At 47.0% G+C, this 10,211-nt stretch overlaps 1 protein-coding gene across 1 annotated transcript in view; it reads right to left on the reverse strand.

Moving 5' to 3' along the window:
- Positions 1–891: 891 nt before the first annotated feature.
- The window catches only part of LOC310960033 (uncharacterized protein), a 13,202-nt gene continuing 3,882 nt past the window's right edge, over positions 892–10,211 (reverse strand). Inside the window, exons 6-9 of the mRNA XM_083931625.1 lie at positions 10,051–10,185; positions 6,479–6,702; positions 1,426–6,311; positions 892–1,172 (exon numbers count right to left, since the gene is read on the reverse strand). Coding sequence (XP_083787751.1) covers positions 1,081–1,172; positions 1,426–6,311; positions 6,479–6,702; positions 10,051–10,185 — 5,337 coding nt within the window. The 3' untranslated portion in view covers positions 892–1,080. The remainder of the gene's footprint in view (positions 1,173–1,425; positions 6,312–6,478; positions 6,703–10,050; positions 10,186–10,211) is intronic.

A 10,211-nucleotide genomic window follows, 5' to 3' on the forward strand; every position in this document is an offset into this window, starting at 1 on the left:
ATTATAATTATTATTATTATGATTATTTATTATTATTTATTATTATTTATTATTATAATTATAAGAATTATAATTATAATAATAAATAATTATAATAATAAATAATAATAAATAATAATACATAATAATAAATAATTATAATTATAATAATTATAATTATAATTATAATTATAATTATAATAATTATAATTATAATATAATTATAATTATAATTATTATGTATTATTATTTATTATTATAATTATTATAATTATAATTATAATTATATTCATTATTATTATTACCATATTTATTATTATATTTATATTAATTATAATTATATTTATTATTATATTTATGTTTATTATAATTATATTTATTATTATATTTATATTTATTATTATAATTATATTTATTATTATATTTATTATAATTATATTTATTATTATATTTATTATAATTATATTTATTATTATATTTATTATTAATTCAACATTTCTTGAGAAACTTCAGAGTCGTAGATTTTGCAGTTTTCCGCCCTCTGCTGCTCAAACACTGTTATCAGAGAAATCTCATTTATTTCTGTATTTTCAGGTTATTTTTATTATTTATTTATTTATTTTACTCATTTTTATAAATGTTATTATTTTGTATTTGTTTTTATGTTTTTAAGAATTTAATTTATTGTAAATAATTTAAATTAATTAATTTAGTTTCAATGTTTCGGACGAAACAAACAACGTTTTTAGAAACAAGAAGAAAATAATAAGTTAATAATTATAAATAAGTATTAATATAATCCTCTGTTCTTTCTGCTTAGAACACACTTTATTATTGTTATTATTAATATTATTAAATATGCAGAGATGTAAACTTTATTTTCAGATAAAAAATCAGAAGTTTGAAACAGAAACAGCTGAAAAAATGTTTTTATTAAAGTTTAAAGAACAATAATAAATGAAACTCTGAGGATGAAAATCATTAATATTAAATATTAAATATTAATCAGACTGTGAAACAGATTCAAAGGTTATTTTCACGTGTTTACGTGGCGCCCTTAAAGCGCTGATGATGTCACTGCGTTCCTCCACCGTTGTCCAATCACAGGCGCATGATGTCATCGAGGCCGCCGGGCTCGGCGCTCGTGACCCCGACCCCCGTGGTCAACCACCGCTGCACGAGAGGAGACGCAGCTGCAAGAGAAGAAGGTTCTTTAGTTTTGTTATTTTATTTAATCACAATAATAATAATAATAATAATAAACTTTCATATTTCCCACGGACACCAGAGGTCGCCGACGAGCAACGACCGTCATGTTCAGACGTTTGGACCGATACAGAACGGACGTGCTAGTCGGGCGCCGCCTGAAGTCTTTGCGGTGCGTTCGAGTGCAACTAGAGGAAGCAGACGACCTGAGGGAGGCGGTCCTTAAACAGCTGTTCTCACCTCCGGCCTGTTGCTTCTGTTGTTGCTGGGTCCGCTCAGCTTGTCCTCGCCGGTCTTGACTCCTCTCTCTTCCCGCCGCAGAGATCGTCAGCGCCGCCATCTTACAGACGCTGATCCTCTCCTTGCTGCCTCCAGCTGCGCTGCCGGTGCTCCTGATGGGCCGGTCGCTGCTGCTGATGACCCTCCCCCCCGTGCTATTGGTCCTCCCTGACCCAGAGGAGCTGCTGGTCCTTCCACCAGCGTGGCTGCTCAGTCTGTCGGTGCTCCCTGCTCTGCTGAGTCTAGACCCGCTCCCGGGGCTGCTAATGCGACTTCCACCAGCGGGCGAAGTGCTCAGCCACCCTCCACTACCCACGCTCATCCTCCCCCCGGGGCTTGGGGCTCTTTGGCTGCTAGTCGCCCCTCCTGCACCTGACACGCTTGCACTCCTCACAGTGCTCATACGTCCGCTAGCGGAGCTGTAAACAGGCTTTGCTTCCCCGCTGCCACTGCTGCCGACTCTCCCGGATCTGCTGGTCCTTTGGCTCCCAGGTGAGCAGCTGAGTTTGCTGCCACTACCTGAGCCACTTAACCTGCCCCCACTACCCACACTGCTGCTGCGCCTCACAACACTACCTGAGCTGAGCCTTCCACCGCTACCAGCACTGCTGAGTCTTGGTCCACTGTTCGTGTAACTGTTTGGCGGACTGATGACCTGGCCATAGCTGGAACTGGCACTAACCCTGTTTGTGTTACTGGCACTACTCAAGCATCCAGTACTTCCACCATAAACTCTCCACTCACCACTGTCTCTGCTGCCAAACGTCTGTGCTCCTGGTGGGCATTCTCTGCTCTCTGTGTTGGGTAAGCTATCACCGCTGTAAACCGTCCACTCTCCACTACCGAACCTCCCTTTGACTGGAGGGCTGGATCCAGGGAGCACATCCACTGATAGGTTGTTCTCACTCCGTGTTCTGGGCAAGCTGTTCTTACGTCCAAGACTGCCTCCATAAACCATCCACTCTCCACTCCCTCTACCTCCGAATCGGCCTGATTCTTGTGGGCTTGTTGCTGGGTGTGTGGCCACTGATGGGCTTCCTTCTTTCCCTTCACTGGGTAAGCTAGTGCCACCATCCAGGCTGTACTTCCGCCCAAGACTTCCGCCATAAACCACCCCCTCCCCACTTCCTCTCCTGCCGAACCTCCCTGTTTCTGGTCGGCTCGTTGCCGGGAGTGTGGCCCTTGCCAGGTTTTCTTCGCTCCCTGCGCTCGGTAGGGTCGTACTTGTATGTCCCAGGTTGCCACCATAAACCATCCAGTCTCCACTGCCACGCCTGAATCTTCCCTGCGTCCCTGCTGTAGCAGCAGCTTCTGCTTTGCCACTGACTGCACCTGATGAATTAGCAGCCATGCCACCAAAACTAGCAGCCAGATCACTAGCCATACCACGTCCTCCTGGATTACTAGCCACACTGCTATTGGTAGTTCCTCCATTGACAGGGACACCACCTTGCTTCTTGGCAAACATCCAGTCATGTTTTTTCTGTCCACTCACCTCAGTGTCCCTACTGGAAGTCTCGTTCTGGTCTTCTGAGCCAAACCTGCCCCCTGGACCTTCACCTAGACTCTGGTCACCCTTTCTGTCTGTGAAACTTCTCATATCTCTGACACTTTTATGATACAGACCTCCAAAACCAAGCTGTTCCTCTTTGTCTGCTACGGTACTACGACCACCTGGATCACCAAACCCCAAGCCTCCAAGACTGCTGCTGAGCCGATGGTCAATCCCTCGACTGGTTGGTCTAGAACTGATGTTTGCACCTGTACTTCCTTCGTGACCTTCAAATGATCTCACTGAAACGCTCACTTTTGTATTTCTGTCCTCTCCCGGCAAAGCTTGATCCCTGCTGAACGACAGAGACTGGCCTTCCTCTTTTGTCGAGAGGATGTATTTCTCCACTGGCCTCACGTGTGCATTTGCCTCTGTTAGATTCAGGCACACGTCCTCGTCTTCTTCTTCTTCTTCAGCATTTGGACTCGTTCCCTCGGGCTCGACTGGACTCAAACATGAGTCCTTTTGATCAAGAAACCGGTCGTTAGGACTCAGAAGAGAATCAGGACTTCTGACACACTCTTCTGGATCAACTGGGCAGAATAATTGCTCTGTCACGCTCATTAACACCTCCGTCTCGACTGGTGCTTCACGTGGACTCAGAATCCCTTCAAGGTCTGCAGAGCTCGAAGCCAAACCAGAACATGTCGGCCTTACAGACTGACTTGACTGTGTGGTACTCAACAAGGCTTCTTGACCTTCTACACTAACAGTCTCAGTGTCTGAATCAGTAGGGTGCACCTTTACCTCGTTGCTGTCATGGAAACCATTGTCAGCCTCTCCTTTGTTCATTTCTACTTCCACTCTCTTCAAAATCTCTGTACTTGCAGTTTTAATCTCAAGGTTGTCGTTGATGTCTGGGCTACCAGATGAAGCTGTAGCACTGGACCCTGTGTTTGCGTCCTCCATGACTTTGTTCGGTGTGCTGTCGGACGATTTCGACGTTGCACCTTCTACGTCTTCTTTTTCTCTGCTCTCTTTGTGTTTGTCTTCAATCAGGACCAACTCACCAGAGACCTCACCCTGAGCCTCCTCAGACGTGAGAATGTGAGACGCTGTACCTGCAACTTCCCCCGCATCTCCTTCACAAGTGGATGCAACTTCTGCACAAGTCTCCAAACTCAAGGACACAACCTGTGCAGGATCCTGCTTCTTAGTCTGGATCGAGTCCTCACTACAACCCATTTGAGCCAAGGTTGGAGTTTCTGTCTCTTTCTTTAGCTCTGCAGCCGTTTCTTTGCTGGGATCAGTTGTGGTGGTATGTGGTTCGATATGTGGTCCTTGCTTTACTTCTGGTTCTGCACAAAGAACAGTTTGGGTGATCTTTGTTTTCGTAGCCTGCAAACCAGCTTCTGTGGTAGTTTGTTTGTAGGTAAATGCTTCTGGTTTGGCCTGAACATCAACACTCCTGGCAGACTGCATGTCAGGAACCAGTGTGGTGATTCCTTCTTCTGTATTAGTCTCTGGTTTAGAAGCCTTGACAACAGCTCCTTCATCAGGGACCGTACCCTGAGCCTCGTCTGACCCAAGAATGTAAGAACCAGAGACAACTGGTGCTAAAGCTACAACTTCCCCTGCATCTCTGACAGCTTCTGCACAAGTCTCCAAACTCAAGGACACAACCTGTGCAGGACCCTGCTTCTTAGTCTGGATGAAGTCCTCTCTACACCCCATTTGAGGCAAGGTTGGAGTTTCTGTCTCTTTATTTAGCTCTTCAGCCGTTTCTTTGCATGGATCAGCTGTGGTGGTATGTGTTACGATATGTGGCCCTTGCTTTACTTCTGGTTCTGCACAAAGAACAGTTTGGGTGGTCTCTGTTTTCGTAGCCTGCAAACCAGCGTCTGTGGTAGTTTGTTTGGGAGTAAATGCTTCTGGTTTGGCCTGAACATCAACACTCCTGGCAGACTGCATGTCAGGAACCAGTGTGGTGATTCCTTCTGCTGTATAGGACTCTGGTTTTGAATCCGTAAAAGCTCCTTCATCAGGGACCTTACCCTGAGCTTCTTCTGACCCAAGAATGTGAGAACCAGACACAACTGGTGCTGTAGCTACAACTTCCCCTGCATCTCTGACAGCTTCTGCACAAGTCTCCAAACTCAAAGACACAACCTGTGCAGGACCCTGGTTCTTAGTCAGGATGGAGTCCTCTCTACAACCCATTTGAGCCAAGGTTAGAGTTTCTGTCTCTTTCTTTACATCTGCAGCAGTTTCTTTGCTGGGATCAGTTTTGCTGGTATGTGTTATGATTTGTGGTCCTTGCTTTACTTCTGGTTCTGCACAAAGAACAGTTTTGGTGATCTCTGTTTTCGTAGCCTGCAAACCAGCGTCTGTGGTAGTTTGTTTGTAGGTAAATGCTTCTGGTTTGGCCTGAACAGCAACACTCCTGGCAGACTGCATTACAGGGACCAGTGTGGTGATTCCTTCTTCTGTATTAGTCTCTGGTTTAGAAGCTTTGACAACAGCTGCTTCATCAGGGACCTTACCCTGAGCCTCGTCTGACCCAAGAATGTGAGAACCAGAGACAACTGGTGCTGTAGCTACAACTTCCCCTGCATCTCTGACAGCTTCTGCACAAGTCTCCAAACTCAAAGACACAACCTGTGCAGGACTCCTGTTCTTAGCCTGGATGGAGTCCTCTCTGCAACCCATTTGAGCCAAGGTTGGAGTTTCTGTCTCTTTCTTTGGCTCTTCAGCAGTTTCTTCGCTGGGATCAGTTGTGGTGGTATGTGTTACGATATGTGGTCCTTGCTTTACTTCTGGTTCTGCACAAAGAACCATTTTGTGTGATTGTGTGTCAGGGCCCAGTGCGGTGATTCCTTGTGTTGCATTAGTCTCCGGTTTAAAAGCCTTTAAAGCTCTTTCATCTAAACTTTGGCTGATCTGAGAAACAGCATCTGATGAATTCTGATCACAATCTGTAGTGTGGACTTTATCCTCCACAGGGCGGCTCTGCCTGTTCGTTGTAGCACTGACGGTCACAGATTCTCTTCCAGCTCTTTCAGGAAGAGCTCTTGTTCTCTGGTTCTCGGACTTGTGTATTGAACCTGTCAAATTTGAGGTGTTCATCGATCTCGCTGATAAGTTCTTTGGATGTTTGCTGTGCACCCTGACTGCCTGAGCTGCGGTCACTGTTTCTGAGAGTGGGCGAAGTACAGGTGTTTTTCTGACAACAAGGATTTGGCTTCGAGGGAAAGTCATCATCCTGAGACTTCCTCCCTGAGCACTGATGGTTTTGGTTGCTGTGATGTTTCTCCTGAAGGCAGAGGGGCCGGTTGCTGTCGCCACCTCACAGAACCTGTGAACAACAGGAACAGACCTGACATTATTGTTCAAGGCAACAACAACAAACACTACCACAGTTTACTTCATGGGTCCTGTGATTTCTCTATATTTTCCTGGAAAGGTTTGTAATTTGGTGCCACGTCTAGGAAGCCAGAGTCAGCCGTACGTATCTTCCCATACCCCTGTCGGCTCAGTCCGTCCAGCAGCCTCCTGTAGTCCTGTATCTCGGTCTCTAGTCTGCACTTGAGGTCCAGCAGGGTCTGATGGTCTGCAGCCTGCTGAGCTGTTGTCTGCAGCACTGAGTCCAGGTCTCTGCTCAGGCCGTCTTCTCTCTGCTGCAGGACCAACAGCTGCTGGACGAAGGAGTCTGTGTGCTCCAGACCGGAGGCCTCCAACACCATGTTCTACACAGACAGGAAGGAAGACAGATCGTTAAGGTCGTTCTTCTGCGATCTTGAGAAAGGGCCTCATGGTATGTTTTTCTCCATCGGGGTCTCGGGTGGAGAAACCCCAGGCCCCCTTTGCGTGAGATGACCCTTCGCTTGAAACATCTAAATGAGAACCAGATGTTTCTGTCGGCCTGTGAATGTTCTCATGTGTCCAGGTCGTCGTTCTCCTCAAAGCAACTTCAGTCAAAATCAACTGGACTTGGTTCTTTGTCAGGAAGACGTTTCACCTCTGATCCAAGAGGCTTCATCAGTTCATGTACGCATCTGACCAGGACCAGGACCAGGACCAGGACCTGGACCTGGACCAGGACCAGGACCAGGCTGGGACTGGACCAACTAACTGGTGTGGAGATCCAGGTATTTAACCTCTCACAGACCGATGATGTCACTGGAACCCTTTGTGCTCCAAGTGCCAACGACCGTCGATAGAGTGACAGTCGTTGGTGGGAAGTTGGTTTTGACTTGGTTAGTGCTGGTCCAGGTCCCTGCCTGGTCCTGGTCCTGGTCCAGTCGTTGGTGGAAGTAGGTCTGGACTTGGTTAGTGCTCTATTGAGTCTGAACCACAGTCGTTGGAATCACAGGAGGACATGTGTGAACAGTTGTTCTTCGAGGTTAGATAGTTGAATCTCCTGGGAAGGGATGAACCAGGATGAACCAGGATGAACCAGGATGAACCAGGATGAACCATGAACCAGTCCAGTTGCTTTTGACTGTAACTGCTTTGAAGATGTTTCAGTCATTTCTTTGTCTGCTCACGCTGTAAAAGCGAACGCTCTGTGCATTCAGGAGATGTTCTTATTTTGGCTCGAGGATCTCCAAGTTTACCTAGAGACTTGAAAGACGCTGTACTTTGGTAATAAACATTTTTACATGCAACAAGACACGTCGGCGGGTTTTTCTGCAATAAATCTTCATTTCATCTGCATCAAGATGCCACAGACACATGATTATAAATCTGAAATTAACTTCCACAACATGTGCCGATGACGACACTGTGATGACATTTAAGCATTTGAGTGTTCAGCCGAGACAAACAACCACGTCCATTTGCTTTTGATGTGGTCGGCGTGGTCATTTGCTTACATGCGTGGACCATGTAGCTGTTGTTAGTTTGCACCAAAGAAAGTTAAACTGTCGTATAAACACAAGTCAATCATTGGGTTCCTCCTGTAAGGAGACACTGTGAACCGGATTTGAAGGTGCACTGGGAAACCCAATTGGATTTCAAGTCCAACGCTTTTTCCACTCGGCCATCGCAGCCACACACAGGTTGTACCGATGTTAACCAAATATCTGCTCTTTACACAGAAAGGGTTCTTTGTTCCCCTGAAAACCTTACGTGTTGCAGTCAGAGCAGTGGCACTAGGGGCGCTGTGACACCCATGTGCGTGGCTGTGATGGCCGAGTGGTTAAGGCGTTGGATTCGAAATCCAATGGGGTTTCCCCGCGCAGGTTCAAACCCTGCTCACAGCGTTTCTTTGACTTGCTTTGGTCTAAACTAACACTGCAACATGGTCCATGCATACTAACATCTTAGGGCGCACTCCTACTGTGCCTCTGTACCGTGCCCCAGCACGTTCTACGGCTAAAGTCTGGTTCCTTTGACCAGTGTGAGTGCAACTGTACCACGTCTAGGAGCGGCACGCTTGCCGTCCACGGCCCGTTTGCACGTGTACGAGCACGAGGCCTACGGCGGTTCTGAGGTCATTTCCTGTGCGCCTGTTGGGACGTAGAAAAAAGAAGGAGGGACCATGCGCGGACATTTCAAACAATGGCGGTGAAAGGTTCACGTTGGTGTGATGCGGAGGTGGAGTGTTTACTGCAGATTTGGTCGATGAAAAGATTAAAAAACAGTCGACAAGACGCACAAAAACTCCGAGGTCTACGGAAAGATCTGGAAACAAAGCCACGCATCGCCATGACGTCATCAATGCGTGTGACGTGTTACGGCGTGATGACGTATAGGCAGCAAGAAGCATTCTCCGAGGCCCAGGTAGTGTGAGTACAAACGGGCCTGGAGGGGGGGACAAGGACCCTAAAGCACGGGGCACGGGACGGACGCACAGTGGGAGGGCGTCCTTGAATATCGCCATCGTGTAGGGGAGGTAAATTCCAGATTTATAATCATGTGTGTCTGAAAGAAGAGGTGTGAAGAACATACCGGCATGTTCAGCGAGAGCTTAGCCAAGCGTAGTGGAATCGATCACAAAGAGCGGATCTAATCTAATACAGTTGCTTAGGTGCGCCCTCTGGTGACAATGCTCCAAAAGTCCTTTGATCTGTGCGCTGTGAGCAGGATTTGAACCTACGCAGGGAAACCCCATTGGATTTCAAATCCAACGCCTTAACCACTCGGCCATCACAGCCACGGAAGTGCTGCTCTCAGCCATTAAGACACCGGAGTCCTTGTTCCTCCGTCACGATCACGGACCTGATGGTAGCTGCTCACATCAGAGCAGATACTGTTTGATCCATTCCTCCCACTTTTGTGTTTTTGGTTTTGGAAAGATGAACAGAGTTTCTCTCTGACTACAGCCGCATTCTCATCCAGCTACTGATGCTAAGCTAACACGTGTCTTGGCCCTCATGTCTTGATGTGGCACGTGATGTCGCACCTGTTGGTTTTAACCTGGGACTCGTGGGACTTGTTGCTCTTGCCTTTGGGTTTGTTTCAGGACTTGTTGCTCTTGCCTTTGGGTTTGTTTCAGGACTTGTTGGTCCTGCCTTTGTCTCGATCTGTGATCTTTGTGCACGTTAAAGTTCAACATCTCTGACATTAAAATCAGTGACAGTCGGACTCGTCTCAACCTGTCAGACCTTTAAACAGACACTCGACTTCCTGACGAGTCAGAACCGGTCTGAGATCCTCTTACCTAACGAGCCGCCTCTGGCTTTGATTTGGCCTAGATTTCATTTCTCATCTGGTCTTTAGTTTGCATTTAACTGGGCTTGATCTGTTTTTAAGCCTATTCAAGTGACCTGGTCAGGCCCTAGTTTGGCCCTGGTTAGCTCCTGGTTAGGCCCTGGTTTGGCCCTGGTCTGGCCCTAGTTTGGACCTGGTTAGCTCCTGGTTTTGGCCTTGTCAGGCCCTGGTTTGGCCCCGGTCTGGCCCGGGTTAACTCCTGGTTTGGCCCTGGATTGTCCCTGGTCAGGCCCTTGTTTGGACCTGGTTTGGCCCTGGTCTGGCCCTGGTTAACTCCTAGTTTGGCCCTGGTCAGGCCTTGGTTAGGCCCTAGTTTGGCTCTGTTTGGCAATGGTTAACTCCTGGTTTGGCCCCAGTTATTAAGTCTAGTTTAAACTCACCAGAGCCTGCAGTTGTGTCAGCTCTCCTTCCAGACTCGCTGTTGTTGACCTCAGCTCCTCCAGCTCTGCCTGGACGACCTCTGACCCCGCTGGAGGGTCAAAGGTCACCTCCGGAGGACCGTACATGGAAGACATCTGAACACAACACGTCTGACATTAAA

This window comes from Echiichthys vipera, assembly GCF_963691815.1.
Source record: "Echiichthys vipera genome assembly, chromosome: 17".
Taxonomy (NCBI): domain Eukaryota; kingdom Metazoa; phylum Chordata; class Actinopteri; order Perciformes; family Trachinidae; genus Echiichthys; species Echiichthys vipera.